Source organism: Heliangelus exortis, chromosome 5 (assembly GCF_036169615.1).
Source record: "Heliangelus exortis chromosome 5, bHelExo1.hap1, whole genome shotgun sequence".
NCBI lineage: Eukaryota > Metazoa > Chordata > Aves > Apodiformes > Trochilidae > Heliangelus > Heliangelus exortis.
In genome coordinates, this window is record NC_092426.1 from 24,819,868 (window position 1) to 24,846,266 (window position 26,399).

The 26,399-nt window shown below is 37.3% G+C and overlaps 1 protein-coding gene across 1 annotated transcript; it reads right to left on the minus strand.

The window, feature by feature from the left end:
• Window positions 1-5,992: 5,992 nt before the first annotated feature.
• Window positions 5,993-26,399, minus strand: BRMS1L (BRMS1 like transcriptional repressor). Its single transcript, XM_071746113.1, has 10 exons — window positions 26,178-26,399; window positions 19,157-19,247; window positions 17,910-18,037; window positions 15,745-15,824; window positions 14,621-14,717; window positions 14,130-14,213; window positions 12,094-12,158; window positions 10,587-10,626; window positions 9,613-9,739; window positions 5,993-7,578 (listed from the first exon to the last, which is right to left on the minus strand). Exons 1-10 carry the CDS (start codon window positions 26,311-26,313, stop codon window positions 7,455-7,457), a joined length of 972 nt encoding a protein of 323 aa, XP_071602214.1. The 5' UTR covers window positions 26,314-26,399; the 3' UTR covers window positions 5,993-7,454.

The window sequence follows — 26,399 nt, forward strand, 5'->3', positions numbered from 1 at the left end:
TAGATTTTTATTCTCTTTGCCACATCTTTTCCTCTTTTGATGAAATCTGAAAATACAAACCTTTCCAGCCCCCACTCTTGGTCACCATCCATTATTTTTTTCTCCAAATAGGGCTATAACAACATTTTCTTCTTTTGAGCGTATTTGAAAGTCATGTAGTGAGTATTTAGAATTAAAATATTCAACAGCTATTTGACCTTGTCTCAAGACTCAGAAATACTAGATTATAAAGGCATGTTGATATTATCTCAATATTTATTCTAATGAAGCTTGGGAAGAAGAAACACAAATCAAAGTTATGGTTACATTTCACCGTGTGTCAAGAACACAATAGAAGAGGAATGATTCTGTAGACATGTCTCAAATGAAGAACAAACTGTGTCTGTACGTTACCAGTAGCAACTGAGGTTCAGTTATTTTCAAGATATCCCACCAGATAAATTCTTCTGCACTAGAAGGAAACCTGTAATTCTTTACCAGCCAGAGATAAATTACAATTACCAGTTTCCAATTACATCACACCCAAGGCATCCACCTCAGTTGACATGGGTTCCTCCGAGGCCAGCACTCTTCTACTTCTGGCACATTTCCCATGCCTACAACACACACAGCTGAGACCAGGCAGTAGGGAACCTCCTGCAGCAGCTGCCTGGCATTCAGCAGAGCTACACCCCACAGCTACACCCCAGTTTCTTTTTTCCCTCTCAGCCACCATGGCACAGCTCTACTTACCACACAGTTTCTCACCTGCCATAGAAGCTACACCAACTGCTTTGGAGTGACAGTGTTGGTCATCAAATAAATACCCTGACTGCAATACTTCAGCTGTGACTTTGCAGCTAAAAAAATCAAGAGCTGTTTAAACTTAAGAGGAAGTATTTTTATGAGCATTTTACCAAGAGAAGAAAGGTTAGAAATTAAAAGAAAATCAGGTATAAAGAAAACAGATAATGGTCTCAGGCTTTAGGAAGTAAATGGTTTAAAGGGTAATTTGTAATAACATAAGTAAGTATAAGAACAACTGTGTAGTGCCAACCACAGAAAATTAGGATTCTGGTATTTTACAGATCCTGAACACATACCATTGGAGCATAACATAGGAGCATGTTCTTAATTTCAGAGAAGTAAATTGTAACTATTTTGCATTATTGTGAGGTAATACAAAATCTCTAGTGGTAACAAATACATTGCCTGATAACCATATTTGAGAAAAATACATCTGAGATTCTCTCTCCTTTTTTTGGCTGTTTCCCTTTTGGTCTTGAGTGAGCAAGTATACAGGACACACTTGACCCTTGCAGCAGAGCTGTCTCTGGAACAGATGCACAAAATCAAGGCAGACAATGAACTCATAAGGAGTGTAAGAAAGGATAAAACATATTCATTTCACATAGAAGCCTGGCAAGAAAGTGCAGATGTACCACACAAAGTATTTCCAAGGTAAACATTTTCTTCCTAGATTCTGATATTTTAGACAGGTTTTGTCAGTCACCTGAACTTGAAATCACAGTGATCTTCAGTGCAGGATTTCTTTTAGTCTTCTTTCCTTTCCTTCACTCTGAATAATAAAGATAAGAATCATACCATCATTCTCTCTACATAAATATATACATATTTATGGGGGTGAGGGAGACGAGAGGAGTGTAAATAGAAATTTCCATCCAATTGCCATCTACCTCCAGTGGCCACACATCTAGATACATGCTAAATAAGAGATCCTTCCACAGAAATGTTCCTACTACATTTACAAACAGCAGAATGAAGTCACCTTCCGAGTTAAGCTGAACCTTAAAAAGTGAAATCTGATGATACAAAAAAGAAAAAGAAAATTCTGAGAACTGGAGTTCAACTTTAAGTCAACAGCATTTCATGAGCCACCTCAAGGTGCCCTCTTCTGGCAGCTGGCACTAACTGCTGGCACATTTGAAATCCATCCTAAATCTGCGGCACTTAACTCTGCGGTTTAATTAAAGCCCTTTTGACACGCATTTTTCTAATTCACCTTAGGAAACAAAACAGGTTTGGTTTCAGTTAATCAAAAGCACAAAAAATGCAGTAGGAGAAATCTGCATTAGAAAAATAAATCTGAGCCCTCTGATTATTTCTCGGATTGGTGTTGCAGCATTAAACACTCATTAGTTGTCCACAGCCTTTCCTAAGTTCTTTCATCAGTGTAAAAGCTGTAATATATTCTTTTTTTCTTTTTCTTTTTTTCCTTTTTTTTTTTTTTTTACATATTTTGTTTCTATAGCAACTAGAAAGCATCTCCTCCATTCCTGCTCCTTCCTAAGTCTTTACACAGAAATTTTCTTTCACGATACAGTCACAGAAGATAATCCTTCTTTAGAACTCTGGGTACTATCTGTTCTTTCCAAATACCCCTTAAATAGTATGCATGAGGATTAAAACCAGTTGTAGTACTGCTAACAACTAAAAGAAACCGAGCGAAAAAAAACCTAACAGAATCCAGACGGAAAATTCTGTAACTACTGCTAAGTAACTTCAGTATAAATTTACTGCCACCTGCAGGCTTTCAAGCAGCATAGGTCTGCAGAGCACAGGAGCAAGGGTACCCCCACCACACATCCCATACCCATAGAGGGAAGGCAGATTTCATACTCCTGCTCATGCCCACTGATTCAGACTGGTTTTACTTATAGGAAAAGGAGGAGCCACAAATGTTACCCAGTTCAAAGAAATAATGCAGCTTATTTTCTTTTGTGTTGACCTATTCCAACTTGCTTCTATTCATAGAGACAATGGGGATGCCTGAAAATTTTACTATCGAAGAGACATGATAAAAGTAGAAAAAAAGGGTAAGTTCCATTGCTGCTAACTACCTCGTAAACACTGGCTTCTGGTTCAAATAAATTACTATCTTCAAAAACACAGCCCAGATCTTTTAAAAATTTAGCAACTCAGATCTTAATTAAAACATCTGAAAACAGGCTTAGGAGAATTTGGAGATTATTGCTTTACTAAGTGACCTGAGTCCCATACATTTATATTCTTTCATACATACAAACCATACCAGATGAGAAATATTTACACTTCGAAAGCTTCAAGATCCTAAATATAGTTTGCCTACAAAGTTTTTTTTTTTTTTTTTTTTTTTTTTGAGGATTTTGCCACTGTGAAACAATCCTTACAAAATCATACATTATCATACATTATTTTTCCTATCAGAATTTGCCTTTGTGAGGGCCTGGGGTACCAAGGCTAAGCCAGTCATCTTAAAATTTTTTTTCAAATACTGGTATTTGACATACATTTCATCACTTCATTTATTCCATTTTAGCCTTCCATTTAACCCTCCAATTTTTATTCTAGAGCTGGAATTTATTCAACATTGCATTCAGCACTGAACATAACTCCAGGTCCTCTGCCTGCTAGCAAAACTCTCAGCTCACTTTCAGCATTCAAATTCTTCAAACACAGACTGGCAAAGTTTTATTTCTAGAAAAAGGAGTCAGCTCAGCACTTTTTGGTCTTCCAGTTTGACAGATTCAGAAAAAAAAAAAAAAAAAAAAAAAAAAAGTCTTTAATGTTGAAAGTCACATCTGTTCCATCAAGGCCAGATTTTCCACAGAAACAAAAGCACATACAATGCCATGCAAGTAGAGTTAGGCTGCCATTTACAGGAAATATCAGGCTTACTGAATACATGCTATGCTTTTGATTAAATCGTTGACTGCAAATCCCATGCTGATTTATTGCAGATGTACCATGCAGCTGACCTACACCATCCACTGCAGAAACACCAAAGTACCTCCAGACATCTGGCAGTCACCCTGCTATCCCCAGCACCCTCAGCATCCTGACTATGAGACTCCTGAGGTATCCAAAGGAAAATACTGGCTACTTGGTCTAAAGTCCAATGGTAACCATGCCTCTGACCAAAAGCCTTGTAAAAAAACTTCCAAGCTTACCTGGCCACATGGATAAAGGTGTTTGCACAGGGCTCTCATATGCAGAAACAGTTGTGCTGTTCAGCTACCTACAGGGAACACTGAAAGGCTCTGACAACCCCGATATAGATAAAAAGCACTGAAGATTTTAGCTATTTAAATGCAAGGTCTATTGAACACGTTTTCTCCCTACTTCTTATTTCTGTCCAAAAAAAAGTGAAGATTTTTGTACTCAATCATTGCTCACTACTTGATAGGGGTGGAAATTTAGTTATGCAAGCCTTGGCTTCAGAATAAAAAGATGCTGTTCTGTGGACTACAAGTAGCGAGATGTTACAATTAAAAAAAAAAACCAAAACAATTCAGTGCAACAAAGTGCCAAAATCCAAGTGTATTTGGTAAGTTGATGCCTTTTAAGAGATGCTTTTTACCAGATACCTAAGCTAAATTCCACATGACACTTATGCATTAAGTGTTGTCAGATAAAATTAACAGCAACTAAATATACTTCATTATGGGAATGATGAACAGATTAGGTTGTTCTGTGTGATTGGCAAAAAACAAATTGCATCTCCTCTGAAACACAGCTACTGATATAGAAGCCTTTTCTATACATGTACAGTTATTTTTGTCACTCAATGCCTGCCTGTTACTCTTAATTTACTTCCCTTTTCACATGTATCTCAAGGCATAAATGGTAAGGCAAACATCTTTTTCCTTTCAGCACTTTACAGATCTTAATCTTAGTTGTAGGTTAAAACGCTATGGAGGCTTGAAAAGCTTTATTGTAGCACTTTAAAAGATAAAACAGATGGGCAACAAGCTAACAGAATCTGTTCTTCAAAGGACTAAAATCTGCTGAAGACACCTCTTACATTTTATGATGGGGCGAGCAAACCATTAACAATTCAAATATTAAAAAACCATATAACATATAGCAAATATGATTGGTCTAGGCATGAAGCAATTAACCAAGCACAAAGCAAAACAAAACCAACCTCATGCCTTTCCAGTTGCATACACAGAAGTGATTAGGGCCACAAAAACGATCAGGGGGCTGGAACACTGTCCTACGAAGAGCAGCTGAGGGAGCTGGGCGTGTTCAGCCTGGAGACAAGAAAGCTCCAGGGACACCTAATAGAGACCTTCCAGTACATGAAGGGGATCTACAAGAAGGCTGGAGAGGAAATGTTTGCAAAGGCTGTAGTGATAGGATGAGGGCAAATGGTTTTAAATTAGAGAAGAGCAGATTTAGACTGGATATTAGGAACAAGTTCTTCACCATGCGGGTAGTCATGGTATGGACATGGAACAGGTTACCCAGGGAGGTAGCTGAGGCCCCATCCCTGGAGATATTCAAGGTGAGGCTTGGCAGGGCTCTGAGCAACCTGATCTAGTTGAGGGTGTCCCTGCTTACTGCAGGGGGTCAGACTTGATGACCTTTAGAGGTCACTTCCAACCCAAACCATTTCATGATTATATGTGAAGAGGAATTGCAAAACTCAGTTTTCTGGACTTCCAGCAATGGAACACTTAGATCCCACTTGCCTGATCACTGACCCATAGTGCTGTGCTTCTTACCAGTCATGCTGACATTAATTGTTTGTTTGTTTGTTTGTAATAAAGAAGCCACACTCACCATGAGTCAGTCCAATCTGCAGGACTGTACAAAGCAAAGTTCTGCACCCAATATCAGGTTAGAAACAGCTTTAGAAATAATTTGTTGCAGCTAGAAAAGTGCAGAACACAGAAGAGGAAAGGGGTAAATAGATTAGGGTGCCCAGCATGCCCTAAATACAATGATTTAAAGCACATCAATAGCTCAGAGGTTCTTTGCAGTGCTTAAATTTGATGCAGAAACAGTGCAGAACAGTGCTTACGTAAGATATTAAAGAAAAAATAAAATAAAACCAAACAATATCTATACATGTAAACTCCCAGAAGTCAGAAGAAAAAAAGTGCAAGCCAAAGGCCTTTAAACAAATCTAGGCCTTCTGAAAACATTAAGATTTCCCTTTAGCACTTGGTTTGTCAGCAATTCCAACAAGACTAGAAAACCAAAGATCAAAACAACATAAAAGATGTTCACTAACACAGATCATTTATTCATATACTAAGTTAAAAAATACAAATATTTTATTACAAAAAGTTTATCAAACAAAACTGTATACATACAGTTCATATTTTTAAAAGCCAACATGTCAATTGATACTTTATGTACATTTTGATTAATAATGTCATACAATTGTAGAAAAGCATCACTCAGCAGAAACTCATTTGGCATTTGGAAAAGTAGTTACCACCCTGCACTAGAAGAGACAATTAATATAGGAATAAAACATTTATATGCTACAATAAAAATACTTATTTGCTGTGTTCATTTAAAGCAAGTGGATGCTTTCTTTCTCCAAGAAGAATCATCGTAACTGGAGATTAAAGTGCACATAACCAACGCATTAATAATTCTTCAGCAATACCATCCACAACTCTAGATGCTCCAAGCACATCACAGTAACAACAAGGATTTAGGACATTTCTCCGTGGCTTAAACAGTAAGATTTAAGAGAAATTCAGCTTTCTAAGCTGCATGAAGTAATTCTAGTGTACGATCAGATGAAGTAAGATTCAGAAATTTGTAAAATGGTATTTGGTGAAAAAGTCAGTGTACAATTTTCCAGATATGAGATTTCTGGGGAAATATTTTCCTTTCGAAAAAAAAAGATTCATAGTATATCATAAAACTGTGGACCAACAAACAGAGCATGCAACAGTATTTACATAACAATCCCTGCAGTTGTTCTTTGTGGCTACGTGTAACATGGAGCAACATGGCCTACTTTATGCCTAAATTTTGCTGGGGAAGCAATATTCTTCCCCTAAATATGGGGAAGATGAAAAAACAAAATTGCCAACTATTTGTTTACTACAGAATAGGGTCCTAAATCAGAGAAGTGCTCCTCAAAAAGTGTAGCTCAAAATATTCACCTTGTCTCATTACAAGCAATATAGTAAACCTTACAAGACAGAGCACAGTTAGTACCAGCAGAGCTGTTGAGGGCAGTAATTCTAATAAACCGGTCCACTTTGGATAAATAGAATAACTATTTAAAAGCAACAGCTGAACAGGCTAAATTTACATCCACAAGAGAAGCATGACACGTTCACTGAAAACAAACTGAGTTGCTGTTAACTATAGTTATCATTTTTATCACACCAACTGGTCACTAATGGGAAAAAAATCTTTTTAAAATTACTTTAATTTTTTATTTTACAAACATGAGAAGTTCAGAGCCATCACACTTGAAGAGCATACTTCATATCCTAGGCACTGGACCAAATTTAGAGGTAAAATGTCTAGTCAACATGATTTAACATCCTCAGATTCTGGAAGGCCATCCAGATGAAGTTTACATACGGCACACTACAAATACACATCAGGTACTGCTGTAAATTTATACAGAATACAAAACACTATTAAATACAAATTTCACCCCATGGCACATCAAGCATGGCAATACCACTTGTTTCATATATGGTTAGCAAGGGTCAGTTGTGGTTATGCTTTATTGAGTATTTTCCTTTCTGTAGCTGAGAAATATACAGCTTGGACTTGCTTCCATCCGGTCTTTTAAACCAAACTTCATCATGGTTAATTGTTGTAATTATGGCACTACAGAGAATGAGGGAAGAAGAGTTAGAGAAACAAGAAGAATTTAGAAACCTTGTAAGCTAAGAAATAACCTCAAAACTGCTTTCATAAATACAATGAAAATATGCATTAGTTGTAAATGCTACACCTAAAAGATACTGGCTCCATTGCAAGAAGTTTTAACCAAATTCTTTGGCATGTGTCTTTAGTGAAAGTAGTTAGTTTTTCAGCCATCCATTTTCTTCCCCTATGAGAAAACTCTAAACATGTACAAATATTATAATTGTTTTTAAGAAAAAAATAGTCACTCATAGAAGCAACAACAGATTATCCGTGATTTTCCAGATCTGCTGGAAAACGTTGTCAGAAACTACTTTTGAATACACAGGATTTGGAAAAAAGTTAACAGATTGAAGCCCAAGATTTAATGTAGATAAAGTATTCAGCTGTTAGTCATTATACCAAGACCGTAAGAAATACAGTCAGAGCTTAATTTACTCATTCTTACATGAGCTATGCTTTTAAACTCCTTGTGGTAAACCTTAATACAAACAGTGAACACAACCTCCCCTCCATGCCCAGTAGGAAAAAAAAAAAAAATCCCCAAGACAAAACCAAAACAACTAAACCAAGTAGAAACTGATGACAAAAATGGCTCAAAACTAGGAATTAAAGCATTGAATGGAAGAAAGATAAGGAGATACTGCGTGACAAAGCTCCCTCCAAGAAACTCTACAGCCTTAAAAGATGCTGAAATCTTGAGAAGATGGGCAACTTCTACTGTATGCTTGCCCTGCTAAGCATTAGCTTTTGGCTTTTGTCAGACACTGTATACTAAGATTTGAAAAATTTTTTTCCCAATATAACTGCCATGTCCTGCAAAACTAATTCAGAATTTTTTATATTTCAGAAAGAATTTATAGTTTACTATAAAATCTTCCTGTTTCAGCCTGTTTCACCATTAAAGTCACCAAAAACTGCTCCCCTTCACCACACACAGGGAAGAACTGAAACAGTCAGTTTTACACATGCTTTATGAAGCTGACTTTCCTGAGTAGCTGTGCATATTTAATCAACTTAGACTGATTTGCCCCATCATTAAGAGATATACTTCATTTTAAATACACCAACCTTTTCAGAATTTAATGGGAGACCTTAGAGCAGCCTTCCAGTAACTGAAGGGGGCCTACAAGAAACCTGGGGAGGGACTTTTTACAAGGGCATGTATGAACAGGACAAGGGGTAGTGGTTTTAAGCTGGAAGAGGGTAGATTTAAGTTAGATATTAGGCAGAAAATCTTCAGTGTGAAGGGGGTGAGACACTGGAACAGGTTGCCCAGGGAAGCTGTGTATGCCCCATCCCTGGAAGCATTCAAGACCAGGCTGGATGGGGCTTTGAGCAACCTCATCTAGTGGGAGGTGTCCTTCCCATGCAGAGAGGTTGGAACTGGGTAATCTTTAAGGTCCCTTCCAACCCAAACCATTCTACAGCTTTATGGTTTATCCACAGAATGTGTCTATTATCCATACAGAAAAAATAAATCCAGATATCTTAAAACATTCAACCCAATTTGCATTGTAATATTTAGACCATTCCCAGGTAGAACCTGTGTTAAGAGAGAAATACTCTTAAAAGGGTTCCAACTCTTCTCTCAGAGCATTAATAAATTGAAAAAATGCTTTTATTTAATGGCATAAAGTATTTTTCCATAATTAAGTATTTTTGGTGGGTCAACAGCTCAAATTCTCAATGTAACATAGTACCAAGATACTCAACTTTACTGAGAGGTTTTTCAGAAACTAGTAAGAGCTAACATTGTTAATGAGACCCCAACTTGACAAACATCTTGTTACTTTCAGTGAAGTCCAACCTTTACCAGCCTCTCTCATAAGTTCAATACTCAACATGCTTTGATAATGCCTTTCTTCCAAGGTGAAGTAACTAAATGTTACTGAGCTGGCTGTATTTCAAAATAAGCCTTATTCTTCAATACCATCATCCTATCTACTGTTTAACATGAATGTAGAGAGGCTGAATAAACTGTGTAAACGTTACCTTGTAGGACATTCATCCTTCTTATCAATACATATCGTCTGTCCACGTCCATACCACTCTCCATCATAATAGAGTCTTCCTTCTTCAGATCTAGCACTATGTAGATGCTTTTCTAATTTGACAGGTGCTAAAATGATCAATAAAAGTAATTTAATATTGACTTGGTGAAGTCAGTTAGGTGTTCAAACACACTTTAATGAAATTATTTACACAGATCACACTTTTTTTCATTATTAAAAGTAATCTCTTAATAATTGCAAGAAAACTGGAATCAAGATACCTTTATTTTCAATCAGATAAATTAAAAGTTGTATTTCCATTTTCACATAGGAGCTATCTTCCCCATAACCTTCATATCTGTTATAGGAATTTTGCAAATTGAGTAGAGAAGACTTCAAATAACAGAACTTGAAATCTCTTCACCATCCCGTTACCACAACATGCAAATAGTAATACATCACTAAAGATATACACCATTTGTTTTCCTCCTCTCCCTTTTTCTCCTTACTTGCCACCTCCAAGCATCTCATTTCACCTAGCATTAATGTGCTTCTTACCTCAGTGCCAAATAAGTCACCACTCCTTTTCCATAGCTCTACTTTCTCAAGGTTGTAACTTGCAGTGAATGTGAGCATTCTTTAGAATGCACCCCTAAGATCCAGGTGCTCTGTTTCCTGCCTCATCTTGTGTAAACATCAGCATAATTTACTAATATTAAATGGTGTAACTCACTTTCAAAAACCTAAATTTTTAGTGATAATTTTCTAGAACTCAGCACAATCATCAGCAATCAAGCTACAAGTATCAGCACCCATGAAAGACAAAAGCCATATATTACAGCTGCCTCGCTCCATCCTCCATCACTATACTAAATTAATAGAATAGGACTAAAATAAACACAATCTGCCTAGATGCAGTTTGCATTGCTGCACACAGTAAGGTCTGTCTTCTGAAAGCAGACAATGTTTACTTACGTTCTGGCTTTACTCTGTGTGGCCCCAATGTAGCCATTGCCTTGAAACACAAAAGAAAATGAAGTTAGTCAGCAAGCATAATAGCATAATCTTTCTTAACTGCCAGCTCTTAATTTTAAAGTATGCACAGTGTAGCTCAGCATACTTCCTTTTATGTGTAAAAACCACAATCAGAAAAAATCTTAAAATAAAAGTGTGTTCAATGGCGACTCGGTAACTAAATACAACAGCGTTTCAAAGATATTAAAAAAAAAAAAAAATCACCTCCTTTACTAAGTTCTGATTTCAGACAACTCAGGATACTTCCTAAATTAAACCCTCAAAATTGCTGTTGTATAGTTCTGTCAAGAAAATACAGAGTGACATAAATTCATTCTGAAAAACAAAATGTTGTATGAAAAACCTACTCTTTATATGTTAAGAGCTCACAATTTTTCTCTCACGCAAACTCAAGATCACACGTAAGTATTAAGGCAGATTTGTTGTTGTTTGTTTGCCTTTTGTTTTTCTAGATTACTTCCAGTAAAGGAAAGATCCCCAGTAGATTCTGGGTTTGTTGCTATTATTTGAAATCATGTTATGCTACAGGAAAGAAACTGAAGGAAAGCTATTTTGTGTCTGTTCCTCTGGTGCAATTGGAAAATTCAGACAAGCTTTCACATAGGCATCACATTTTACTTCTTGGTTAGAAAATACATACAAGTATAAATCAGGATAAAAACTGACTCAAAGCCACTTCCCAGCAAGTTTTTGAATGTACATAAATAGTTAGCTATGCCAAAAGCTAGCAAGCACTAGGATACTAAGGGAAATTTTCTGACTGCAGGTACAAGACATGGTACAAGCATTTCATTACAGTGTTTAACAGTATGAAAAGATCTGAAAAAGCCACTCTGCACTAAGAAGTTGGATTTATTGTTTCAAATATATTAATCAGTCACATAAATTTCTCTTCTTGTAAACTCTGATTCTCTTATAATTTGGGAAAAGCATGCATTTCTGTTTATAAAATAATCTTCATAAAATCTTCGTAAGAAATCTGAGAGTGATGAAACACTGGAACACTGAAATGCATTGTCCAGAGAGGTGATGGAGTCCCCATCCCTGGAGACATTCAAGGTCTGGCTTTAGAGGACTCTGAGCAACCTGACATAAGATGTCCCTGCTCACTTCAGGAGGGTTGGACTAGATGATCTTTAAAGGTCCCTTCCAACTGAACACATTCTATGATTCTATGAAAACAGATCCTCTTAACACAGGCTTTAGGCTCACTTTCTCATGGAAAATTACAGACTAACTATTTCAGAAATCATCTCTTCCACCACCCTATGGAGCCCTTTGCATGATTTGGGTTCAATCACAAAATGTAGCAATGGCATTGCAGGAACTGGAATGATTAGCTGAACACTGAAGAAATACAAATCTGTTTCATGTTTTCATCATGGAGTAAGAGGCAAAAGGACACAAACAAAACACACAACCACTGGCATTCATGCTTTTATCTTACCTTTCTTATTGTTGTCCAGTCTTCAAGTATATCTAGGTCTTGTAACATATAAACTATATAGGGACGTGAAAAAGTTAGGGAAAACTCTCTTATTTTAAAATAATCTAATGCATGTACAAATATATTAATACCTCTGTTCTGCCAACTTTCACACAAAGAAAACATCTTTGAATTATACAACCTAGAAGTACACTTTAAAAATTATTATAAGTAATAGTATGAAGATATTCAGACTACTGGAACTCAAAATTAGGATAGGAATAAAAATTGTGATAAAACCATTCCATCCCTAAAAGTTTCAAAAATAATTCTATTTGCAACACTAAAAATCACAATTAAAAATCATTGCAGTTTCAATATAACACTGCAATATATATCAGCATCTACACCAGTATCTGCTTTAATAAAATCATCATTTTTATGGCATTCTACATATTTCTTTGAGAGAAAAGTGTAGACACCCCCACATGTCTGAACATCAAATATCCAAAGAACCAGGGAGTAGAAAGGCAAAGCCTTTGAACTATTGACTGTAAATTTAAAATGTGTATTAGAACAATATTTGAACTTCAAAACAGCTATAGCACAGCTGTTCCATCACAACAATCCTCAGTTTATTTTGTTTCCCCCCATTTCATCTCTGAAAAACAAGTTTAGAAATAGGCACTATGGTGTTTAAAACTATATCTCCTAAAATGGGATACAAGACCCTTAACTTTTACATTCCACTGGAAATTTTAAGAAACTTTAGCCATTTTCAAATTTGTTTTCCTCTAAATAGTAAAGAATTACAAATCAAAAGCCACATAAAATTTCAGCAGACCAGCACATACATGCAGGTTCACAAACCTTGAAGACAAAACAAAAAGAACAAATTAATTTACTTTACAAATGAAAGGACCTTCAGCCTTATTAGTTGCCTGAAGAGGCTGGGGTTATAGACCTAATCCAACGTTAATATTTTCTGTTTGGAATGCATTCTAAAATGGCAAGGTAGTAAATAATTCATAGCATGTCATGCTACTTAAATGGATATCCTGAAGACAAGGATGACTGAGAACAAAAGAAAATACTTTCACATGAGCTAGCACTGAATTTGCTAAGAGGAGTTAGGAAACTAACAAAGCTACTTGTACCTGCTTCGATTAATACCACTTGGCTTTTAAGGACTAGTCAAAATACATCTCTTGTAAACTGGATTTATGACACATCCTACTGAAACATTTAGGACAAACAAACCATCTGGGATGTGTTTCAGTAAATCAACCATACTGAAGCAGAGTGTCCCAGTGATGACATTTTTTCCTGAAAATTCTTCATTCCCATTTCTCCTAATGTTACAAAACCTTTTGAAAGTAGCAGCAGTCTAGCAATGACCTTTATACCAGGGACTTTATACCATATAATACCAATACTGAGAAGTTGGTCTCCTTTAGGTAGTCTCCATGATTCCAGCATTCTAAGCCATCACATCTCTATTCTATAAAAATGTTAGGCTGGGAGTGGGAGGAGAGAGACAGTTTGCAAAGGTGTCTCCTTTCTCTGGAGAAAGATGATCATGTCTCTTAGAAGCTATACCTTTAAAAGTTTCAGCTGCACTGCATGCTTGTCAACAGGAACCCCAAGAGCAGAAATCCCTCACCACCAACCACCACAATTCTCAGAATTTTAAACTTTCAGTCAAAGAGGGCTCTGAAGTTTATGTAATTGTTAAGTAATACAGCAGCAGAAGTTATGTAAGTCAGGTTATACTTTACAGACATAATATACTTTACAGCCTAACTTTCTTCTGCTTTAGAAAAATCAACTTTTAGAAATATTCTCTTTATGATACTAGTAGTTAGAAAAGAAAATCTTAATTCCAGTTTTCATAATGGGATATGTCAATATGGCTTCTCTACTCTGAATTGGAATAACATCTGCCATGCCAAATTGATTTTGAGAATGCAGTGTCACTTCAACTTGTTCCTAATGACACATGTAATAAGGCCAGCTGTAGAGCAGTAGAAAGAGCAATGATTTCAGTAAAAGGATATCTGATACAACAACAGGTTTCTTCTTGTCTGGACTAAATGGATCCTTCCTTTTCTTCCTGGACTGTAGCTCATCATTCCACAATTCTGAAAAGACATAAGAACATGCTATGAATCAGAAACATCTACACATTTACCTCTTTTTACAGTGGAAAACATTGTAGAAAATGCAAAATAGAACATTTTTTTGTGAGACGCTGTTTCAGAACAGAATGAAAGTATTACATGATTATGTAGTCCTAGATTAATCCTCTCAAAACACAAACAGGATGCTGACAACTACTAGACCACAATTTGGTTTAAGATTAAATTAAAACCCCTGTCCAAACTCTATAGCTGAATAGCACCCTACTGGATAACCTGACAACTCACCAGACAACAATATTATGAGTACAGTCAACTAACAGTAGCTACCAGAAGGTTAAAAAAACACAAACCAAATCAAACCAAAACCAAACAAATAAAAATGCCAACAACTTTGAATTTCCATCCACCTGAGGTAATGTCAATGCTATGTCTGTCTTCTTCAAGTCTTCTAATCTTCTCTTCTAGTTCACTTTGTACAGTATCATACAGCAGAAGTTTTTCACTCTAAAAAAGCAAGAAATTTACACTTTTACCTAAAATCACCTAAAAATATATGAAAGTTTAAAGCAACAGCAGAAGGAATTTAAGAGCAGATTTAGTTTTAAAATTTTCCAAATGCATATAAGCATGTATTTCCCTCTCTCCACTTTCTTAGCTTGAGATCCTAGATCCTTAAAGAACGCATGCTCACTTGGCATAAGTGTAAATACAGTTATCAAATATCAGTACCAAAAATAACTAAGTATATAAAAGCATGGAGCTGTATCTCCAGAAAAACTTTTTGTCTTGTGACACAAACACAGTATTTTCTTTTTGAATAGCAATGATTTATTCACAATCAGTAACTGTAAAATAGTGACATCTATGCCATCTTTCCCTATAAATCAGAAATGTTAATGTTTTCAAGGAAAACTTTTTACTAAGCTGTTTCCATTATTAATAAACTTCCAGTCGTTAGTGGAGAATTGTAATCTACTACAACAGTATTTATAATTTTCTGTTTTCACAGATCTGAAAAATAACTTCCCACCAAACAAAAAAAGTTATTGAGCACATAAAATAATCTAGATGTGAAAGCAAAATAGTCTACCTTAAAGCTGTGAGAAACACTTTTAAAGTACTGGCTTCAAAAAGTTAGCTAGCTTGACCTTTTAAAAGACAACAGTATTGCTATTATTATTGTTATTGAAATGTATGGTGCTTTTTGTTAAAATTAGTAACATTAGTAACAGTAACATTTTAGTTACTGTTCTAGGTAATCTTTTTATAACAAAGGTAAAAAAATAATGTGCAAATCTATTATTAAGAACCTGCCAATGAAAAATAAGAAACCCTAGCTACACTTAGATGCAGAGCCAAACTAACATAAAGCTAATTTTAATGCTTTGAATAATTCTTTCATGGGCTTAAATATTACAAGGTAATTGCATTCAAATAGCAAATAACAGCAATAACAAAACAGAACTTGAAAAGCATGATAAACAGTAAAGTTAGATGAGATTAGCTATCAATATCAAATAGCTGGCACAACCTCACAGTGCTGTCGAGAGGCTTGAATTTCACATTCATATTTGTTCTTCACGGATTCCAGACAAAGCTCTCTATAGATTCCTGTAATCAGACAAATTACAGCAATGTTACTTTCTTTAGCTAATAACCAATTTCAGAATTACCTTCAGAATCACGGGAGGTAGAATCATAGAATCATCAAGGCTGTAAAAGACCTTAAAGATCAAGTCCATCAGCCCTACACCATCATAACCATTAAACCATCTCCTGAAGCACCATGTCTACCTAATTTTTTAACACCTCCAGGGACAGCGACTCCACCACCTCCCTGGGCAGCCTGTTCAAATATTTCACCACTCTTTCCATGAAGAAGTTTTTCCTACTATCCAACCTAAAACTCCCATGGAACAACTTGAACCAGTTTCCTCTTGTCCTATCACTAGTCACTAGGGAGAAGATAGAAAAGACTGCCTCCAAAGCCCAAAATATGCACATACTGGAATGTACAGACATACTAGGCACTTAGAGTGGCTACTGTTTTACAGAGTACAAATAAGAACAAGTGACCTCTTAATTCTGAGGATCTGAGGAAAAATAAATGCTATTTCAACTTTTTTCACCTACCAGTCAAAATTACACCAGCAGTCATGTTGGCTTGACAAAATATGTCTGTTTCATATTTCTGATCTATCTTTCTAACTACCCTGGATACCCTCAGTTTTCAAATCCCTTAAGTAATAAATGGCCTCTTCTGTATTCTAGTTAGAGTTTTAAATAATGGTTTGGTGTTTTTAAATGGCAAGAAAACTGTATTCTAGAACAAGTTTTTACAAATTAGTATATGAAATAAGGCTTGCTTTGTAATACCTTAATATATCACACCAATTAACAATGCTCTGTTTCATTCTTAGAATAACCACCTTGCAATACAAAGGATACTGCTTCTGAGTATTAGGAGCATTTCTTACACATTTATGAAAATGTGCCTAGTAAATAGACAGCTGAAAAAATCTGAAAGGTTCCTGAAATGTAGTACCTAGCAAGCATAAATTTTATATATTCAACACATTCAACACAAAATACTTAAAATTGTTTCAGATTACCATCTTGATGAGTTAAGTTTGCACACATGCTGGTGCTGTGTAGCAAGTGAAGAATTCACCCAAACAATTTCCCTTTAAAAAAAAAAAAAAAAAGTACAACAGGAACTATACTGTTACAGGCAATTCCTCTGAAAAACAAACCACAAAATATTAAGTCAATCATCTTTCTGCTGTGAAGTCACTTTTGATCTAGAATTCAAAACAAACTTCTCTTACATCAGTATGCTATGCTGGCTTTTTTTTTTTCCTTTAATATTTATGACTGACTGGCATATCTAGGTCTATCAATTTATAATCACTGTTTTTTGCCTGATATCAAGCAGTATAGGTATGAATATTTGAAGGAGAAATGGTTGTACTTCTGACTTGCTGAACTAGTCAAGACCCACATTTTGAATGAATGAGCACATTTTAAAGAATGAGCTATCACACGAAAAGAATTTACAATAGAGAAGTACAAAACTTTGTTTTCCTGTAATACCACCATTCCATAGGAATTTATCATTGTACCCCAGAAGTTATTGACTGCTTCTATGAATATAAAAGCCTATCAAAAAAATTGTTCTAATAATTAAAATGCAGCTTAGATAAAAACTACTAAGGACAAGAGTTCTCCTACTTCCCCAGATGGGACAGGAGGATGGGAGCAGAAGAACAGAGCAAGCAGAGATTAGAAGAGCAAGATAACCATGATCACTCAAGATGATCTAACAAGCACTTAATGAGCTAGCATCTACATATTTCTTCACTTTAGCAGTGACCAGTGTGCAGAGTTAATCCCAAATCTTCTAACAACTAAGTTTTTAATTTGGTAATTTTCTGCTTACTGAACAAAAACAGCCAGCCATTAAATCAAACATAAGAGACATATTTTAGCGTGATGTTATCAGGCAACTTGTGCAAAGAGCTAAGCAACCCATTCATTTTGACTTCAAAAATATCTTACATCTTTAAAACCATGACACAATTTTTCCAACTTTAAACCGCTCCTTTAACAATTCTAAAGAAAAAAATTAAATATTTACCTTAAAATGCATAGTAAGCTTGCACTGTTGAAACAGCAATACTCATTTTACAGGCCTACCTGCCACCTTGGTTCGGATTTGCATATTTTCTTGTAAAGCTGCCAACGGTTCTAAATATTCAGGTGCTTTTCCGGCTATGACCTCCTGTAGTTTTGCATCCACTTGGCTTAATCTTTCTTTGTAAAGTCTTAAGATAAAAGAAATTTTTTTTAAAATGTGTGTTATATATTAAAAAAACCCACAATTTAGAAGCAGTATTTTTAAAAGAACTATTATGTATCTCTTTAGTAATGTTACAGTAGAAACAACAATATAATCAGAGCTTCCTGCTCTCATTTTTTACCTTGCACACCACAATCAAAAGTTGCAGCATGAAGGCAAACAATGTGGTATGTGTTACCACATCTGATGTCATCTGTTCCCACCTTACACTTTGGGATAGAGATGCTGCCTTTTAGTTTGTTTAAAGCATAGGTTAGGTAAAGACTTAGACAAGTCAAAGTTTATGTACACAGATACATCAAGGTCGACTTGAGAGATGCTTCCTGTTCCCCTGCCACCAGCCTGCTCATTATTTTACTTCGATTACAACTCCATCACTCAACTATGTGCACCAAACCCAGCAACAGTCAGTGATCATTCCACTCCTTCTTATCTGTGAACTGTTAAGAGTATGATATATCTGGTTGTTATTTTTGCAATTTAGCAATTTCTAGCTATTAATTTTGCCTTTTCTACTTACCAGGTCTTTACTACTCCAATAGGTATTATGGCAAGCTACAGGCAGATAGGAGCTAACAGTCTTTACTTTTTTTTTTTAGAATTGGTATCTGGTTTGTGGTAACCACAAGAAAATTTCATTGCTACCGACTATAAAATTTGCTGCAATACTCTGAAAAAAACCCAAAAACCAAAAAAAACCAACAACCCTGATTTCTTACTTAGTAAACACAGTGTTTGGGTATGTTGCACATATATATATTAAAGGATGAGAAGTATCTTAAATAAATAAATAAATAAATGAAACCACAGTTTTTCCTAAATTCACAATTCCTTGGTTCTTCTAAGACTTTTGATGCAACAGACCCACACCACTGTTTCACAACAACACTTCAAAATCAGAGAATAAAAAGAAGAAAGAAATAGCAAAAGTGTTCTGGAACAACTGTCTGCAAATAATTTCAGAACTCCCAATCTTTATTCTTCTCCAAAGGTGGCATCCACATAGACAAGAAACAGCCATTGCACACTACATTCTCATGAAATGTATCCTGAAATGAGGCATGTAAAATATTAAAATACTTACTGATCTTTAAGATCCGTAAATTGCTTCTCAAGATTGGACATTTCATCTAAACACTCCATTCTTCTTCTTTCACAGTCCTCATCATCCATTTCTAAGAATAAAAAAAGTTAATTTATTTTGAACAATGTAACATATAAACAAATAAACTGGACATTACGTTTCTAAAGAATTTGAAGAAAGACTGAATTCCAGCTATGAATATACTATCTACTATATTATTATCTTATAGAAGTATATGAGAAATCAATTGCCACATAAACTACAAAGTAACGAAGTCTGTGAACAGTAATTTTTCTTCCTCAAAACAGGAGACATCGCTGTAAGATTTCAAGAGGTTAGATTTCATGACTGATAATACCAAATGTACCTAAGAATGCATGAAAGAAAAAAAACAAATTTTGTATATCACACCAGAGGAAAAGCACCACTATGCATAAAGAGTTACAACCACCACTGAAAATTCAAGTGTATCCTGAGTTAGTATAAGCAAAAACAATTCCTGGAAAGTAAGCGCAGTTCAATGTTACATTTGTCATATAAAATTCAAGGTTTTGTTTTATTAATATTCATTAAAAAAAAAAAAAAAAAGTAGTTAACAGTTGGGTTAGAAAACAGGTTTCCTCCTGCTAGATTGGGACAGTTCTTTGAAGCTGAAATAATAATGTAGAAATATCTGTCGTACATCATCATGACCATTTAAAACCACCGTATTTCTAATGAAATGCTTTTTAATTTGCAAAGCCTAGAATTCTGCAGAAACTTGAATTTATATGCTTTTATGCAGCACAAGTAATTAACTTCTACTCATTCCAGGTTTCCTTTTAATTTATATTCCTGATTTTTTCTTAATTTACCTAGTGAACATTATTGTAAAATATAATTAACACCCATTTATTCATCAAAAATTTTGCCATTTGCCATAGAGACATCTGAGGTAACCACACATCAGTCACCTCCACTGATGGTTTTTAGACTAGAAAACTGAAAAAGTAAGTTTTGAAATTCTTGTCTCTTTCCCAACCTTCCCAGAAGAAAAAAGCTGTTAAGCCATTTGCAGAAGTCAGAGATGTCCTGAAACTGCTTTATAGCATTTCTATCTCCAGGAGTTTGTGCTCCACAGGTCAGACAGAACTGACCAATTACCATCAGCAGAAGACATGAGAGAAGGGATGGCTGAACTGGGACTGCCCTGGTGTAAAGAGGCCAAGTGCTTGAGAGAAAGGGCTTTCCTAGGGAAACATCCATCTAAGAAACATCCATCACTCTGTCAAGAACCACCCTAGCTCCTGACAGAATGGCAAAATAGGATCCTGAACCAAGCAGAGACAGCCTGGATTCACTCTTCTAAACCATAAACAACTCTGAGCCTTTTGCTTCTTCCTTACTTTCTGTTTTTTCAGCACACGTGTTCAGCTGCTTCATGCACTCTCCTACACCAACTACAGAAAGCAGCACACAAGCCTCCATCCTTGCTGTTTTTCAAAAAGTATTCAGCCACCTGCAAAGATGCTGAGCTGAAAGGCCAGCACAGCTTCTTCAGAGGATCTGATTAACCCAGATCTTCCATAGCTTTTTCCTGAAATTATCACAAGGTTTCAAGATTAAAAACTACACCAGCCCTCTCTGCCTGGATATGAAAACCAGCAAGCAATGGAGCAGTACTAATCTGCACTACAGCAGCACCTATGAGTCCAAATCAAAGACAAACTGCAGTTGTCACATTACAGTCAGTACTAGCAAAAACAGTGCATACAGTGTTTTAAAACATGACATAACCTGAAGTATTTGAAAGCAGTGTAAGCAAACTTAGACAGAATTTCCATAAAATACATCGGATGCTTAGCACACCACGGAGCATAGGGGAAGAGAGAATAAGGTTGTTAAGAGATACTTGTTTATTTTAAAATACTGTTCTTAAAAACAGGGCAGCTCCTCAATGCCAGAAAAGGCTGAAAATCAAATTAAAGTGCAAAGTTTGATTTGGCTGCCTGACATAATACTCAAGCCAAAACTGATTGGGCAACTTTCAACTTGGCTAAGCTTAAGGAATGTGGCAGTCACATTACTCAGAGAGTTGTCTATAAATACAAAGCTCCCTTAAAATTTGAAGGTACCTCCGTGTGAAGCCAGGCAGGAATAAGCACTGGGATACTGACAGTTCTTCCATCTTCTTCTCAAACACTTTTCAAATGTGTTCAGCTATGCTTTTGATTCTAAGTATGTTTTAGTGAGGAATTCAGTCAGAAGCTTTTCCTTAATTTAACACTGATTTTATTGTTTGTGTATGTTTAGAGACTACAAATCAAAGAAAACAGCTTAGAATTGGAGCCCTGGATGAGGATCAGTGCAACACCCACTGCTGCAGGGGAAGGGGACTGCATCTTATGTTTTAAACTCCAGTTGCAAGGAAACTGTAATGCATTGGTATCTGAGAACACAGCTGACCCTCTTGCAGCCATTGAAATAGCACATAGATAACTCCAATCTTCCTTCAGCTACAAGATACATTCATATGCCCTTGACTTTCTGCCTAGAAGTCTATGCTCTCCCTATCGTTGATCCTGAATGGAAATTCACATGCTAAGTCATTCTTCAGTTGTTTCACCTTTATTCTGTCTCCAATAAATTTCATAACACAATGAAGATTTTCAGAGTCCTAAAATATCTTTAATTCCTCACTCACAGAACTTCTTTCTCACAGCCCTAAACAACATACAGATTGAGGAATATGCAGTACTGAAAAAGCAAGGTTTTAGGATCAAATCCAATGGCTTTTCAGTTGAAAATTTACATAACAGGAGGAGGAAGATTCCTCACTTCATAATAAATGCTTGCTAATAGGCCACTCCTGCCTCAACACTTCACATTTCCCATGAAGTTTCATACTGCACAAAGTATTTAAGGTATTTTCAAACAATTTCAAAATCAGTTATTCTTTTCCTACTATATTAAAGCAGTGCCCAATTCAGGAACTAGAGCAGCCTCGTTTAAAGACTAAAAAACCCCATAGTACTTAAAATGTAACAGTGTCTAAAATAGATTTTTTTAATAACCTGTGGCCTATATAAAGTGCTTTTTAAAATGGCCAAATTCTCATCTGGGGTGGTGAGTCTAATTTGTGGGTTTTTTATTCATTCCTAATATGCTACTCTATATCCCGGTCATTAAAAAACCCTGTGCTAACTACATAGCATCAAAAGCAGCAGGAAAGAAACAGTGCCAGCTCTCAAGGGCAAGCTTCTTATGCTGCTTCTAACCAAACCTTCCATTTTCCCAGGCATTTACAGACAAAAGGAAAAAAAAGAAAAAAGAAAAAAATGTCTAATCACAAGTAAAGCAAATGACCAATTTCACAAAAAAATCCTTTCCTTCAAAATACTTTTTTTATTATTATTACTAATTTGAATTAAGACTTATTTCTTGCAGTGCTAATTATCTTACGTCTGGAGAAGTAATACACTTCCATGGAGTATGTCTATATTTGTCAAGACACTGAGACAAGCATGTAATTTCCATGGAATGCAACAGAAATTATCAGGAGAGCTTCTAGTATTGCTTTAAAAAAACGTTCACTTAAAATGCAATTCCTCCTTCCTCCCTCCAAAAGAAACCAAGACAAGGATAAGACAACCAAAGTATTTGCCTCCAACGAAAATCAACCAAAGTGTCTCTGAGGACACATAAACTTCAAAGTTTCCTTTAAAAACATCAACAAAACTACAAATTGGAGTAAAGGCAAGTTTTGAAAAACAACAAACTTTAAATTTGGAACTAACAGTGACAATTCTCTCTTCATCAGAGGAAGAGATTTGGAGGAGAGAAAGAGCTAAGTTTACATCCACTACATCAAACTCCCTTTGTCACATAATTTTTTTATACATACTGATTAGTCAGAATAAGAGATAAGAAAGTGCATTACTAGATGGCATTTAGCTACAATACAACCAGTCCTTCAGAACCCAGTGTCTCAAATAGCTACTGCCCAATAAATTTGTATATTCCTCCTTTACACTCTGTTTTCCCCTGAAGGATTCAAGAAACTTCATATATCAGAAAATACAGTCATGTTCCAGACAGAAATGTTGTCTCCGTGAATTTATCCAACATTAAGTATTCACTTTTAAGACCATGTACAATTCCAATAATAAAAGAACTGAAGCATAATTTTTTAAGTCACATCTGAAAGGAACGGAATAGATAGCTGTGCAAACAAGGACATAACCAGATATGCTTTATCAACATTATCTGCAGCTGCTTGCCACGGTACTCTCACTGAAGTTCACCTTTCTTCCAGGTGAAGATGCTGCCTAGTTTAAGTTTCATCAAGACTACCCAAGACAATTTAAGCCTATTTTTCTGGCCTTATTTTTCAATGGAATGACTGCAAGAGTGATCAGCCTTCCTTGGTATCAGATCTCTAATTGTATCAATTAAGTCTCCACCTGTATAAAAGCTGTGTGCACACTCAAGTTTCAGTGCAGCACAGCTTTGAAGCCAGTCCCATGACTGGTCCAGCATACCATACACTGAGTCAGTTTGCAGCAGTTTTGGTGAACACAAAGTTCTTTTCCTTTCATATTACACCCAAAGCTTAATTTAAGTCACTTGTCAAATGTGTTCCAAAGTCTGGGGAGAGCATAAGGGTTTGAAACAATGACTTGTCCTTCAGGCAGCTTCTAACCAAACATACTCTGTTCAGACAGAACCTGAAACTAACCCCAACTAATTTGGAGGTATAGGGGCCTCAGTACTACTCAGAGCTATTCTCCATTCTTATTTTGCCAAATCCGTTGCAAATACAGACACAAATAAAATCACTATGTCTATAATAATTTTACTGATTTTTTCAAGCTCATGCCTGGAAGTGGTCCACAGTTTGACTGAAGAGATCTCCTGTGTAGCATTGCACCAGGCAAGAAAAACAAGATCTTACCTCAGATGAGGGAACAGCCCAGAACTAAGCAACTCCATGCTCCAGGAGACCTCTTGTCTAGCCCCACTCAAAGCAGTCCCAAATTCACAGTAACGTGTAGGTGGCATCTAATTAACTGATTTAAGCTGGAGGTGTTTACATATTCTCATAAAATCACAATTTATGACTTTTGCTTCTATCAAGCTGCAGTTTATCTAACCACTGATTTATATAGTCCCCAGCACCTCCCATGTACTTATCAGACTCTTCCCTGAGACATTTTCACTAGCCATCTTTTTAATGGGGTCTATTTCAAACTGTCTAGCATAGGCCCACCAAGAATCAAACACAGGACTAGAAAGAGGACAGGAAAACACAGCATACCAGGGAGGGTGAGTAAAGATGAGGTAGGGCAGTTGCAACCAGAAATCTGATTCAGGTGGATGGTCCTGGACCAGCATCCTAACTTGTAAAATGGGATTCAATAAGCAAAATTTGCAACCTTAAGGGTGTGGAGGGGTGTGGGAGAAAAAGGGAAAGGGGGAAGAAGAAAAAACCAGCAAAAACCACTCAAACAAAACCACCATAGGAAGCTCTGTATAACTCATGGGCAGATTACCTGTATTTGTGGATTAATCAAGGCCTCTACTAGAGGATCAACTCTGGTGCCAAGTGAGTTATGAACTTAAATCAAGGTCTAAGTGCATGACTATACTCCCTCATAGTATGGCACCCACACTTTCCTAGCACTGCTCAAGTCTTCATTCTGGGGCTGTATAATCAGCTTGGCTGTTTCTGCACCATACATACCTGTGGGGCTCCCTAGCCCTGGGCAGCCCATGCACAGCCTAGACAAGGGCAGACTCTGAGTCCACATGGAACCACCGAAGCATCCTGAACTGCATCTGTCAGTCTGCATATAAACCCCATAGGACTTAGCATTCAAGATCTCCCAGATCTTTTACACCAAAAATGAAGAATAAACTGTCCATTTATGACTTTTACGCAGATAAATTAACCACAAGCCAACATATGTAAAAATATACTATCACAGCTGCCTAATTTGTCTAGTTCGTGGTGTCCCACTCCTTTCACTGTGCCAAGCCAAGCACTTGTGTCACTAGTCAATGTGCTAGTGCAGGCATGGAACAAGATCTCAGCAGACACTCCGAATCACTAAAGCTGCCAGAATTACATTAGGACCACAGCTAGCAGTGAACACTGCTACTGGTTTCCCTAGCTCTTCTGGTGACAAAGATCCTACTTATGAAGGTTACTTACTTATGGAGCCCTGGTGATTCCAGAGCAGTAGTGTATGCATCTGATGATCAGTACGTTTCCTACTATGTGACCTTGTAAGGGGTCTGAACAGGTATTAACCTTCTTCCAACACATGGAAACAGCACATAGAAAAGGTAATCCTTTTAAAGCTGGAATTTACCTATTAATATTCAAAATCTACAGTCCAGTCATAGCTATAGAAAAAGGAAGGGAACTCCAACAGAGCAGACATCGTAATGCTTTGCAGAAGTGGCCAATGGTACAACCGGGCTTCCAATGCCCCCTTCAGAGACAGGCCTCAAAACCCGCAGTTGAAATTCACTATGTTGCATCCGGGAAAATCCGTCTATATTCGTACACAGGTGTATGCCTGTATTTGGTGTGTATGTATGTATGTGTGTGTGTATGTCTGTATGTATGTACGTACGCCAGCCGTTGCGTGAAGACCCCAGCGAACACCTCCCCCCCCTGCGGCACAGGGCACAGCCCACAGCACCTACACGGAGTGCCCGGGCCCGCCAAGACCGGTTGCCGACCGGCCCCGGAGCCGGCGGCTCAGGCCGACGCCGCTCTCCCGTGCCCAGGCGCCCCTCCACGTCCCTCCCCCCCCGACCGCCGTCCCGAGGAGAAGCCGCCCGGCTGGAGCACGGGCTGGGATGGGCCGGGCCGGTGCGGCGGGGGGGGCGGGGTCACGGCGGGGGTGGGCACCGGTAGCCGCCGGAGCCCAAGGGGGCGGGACCGGTTTCTCCCCAGGGCAGCGCGCCGGGTACGGAGAGAAGCGCGGCGGCTCTCCCCTCAGAGGCGCTGCCCCGCGGGTGGCTGCCGTACCTGAGCTGTCCCCCTCCTCAGACACGGACGAGCTCTCGGTCTCCTCCTCCTCAGAGCTGCTGCCCTCGTTCTCCCCGTAGTCCACCTCCATCTCATCGTGGTTGTTCTCCTTCTTCTCCCGGGAATGGACCGGCATCGTCTCCGCCGCCACCGAGCCCCGGGACAGCTCTTCCCGCCGCCGCTGCGCCGCTGCCGCCGGCCCCTGCGCCCCGCCTGCGCAGC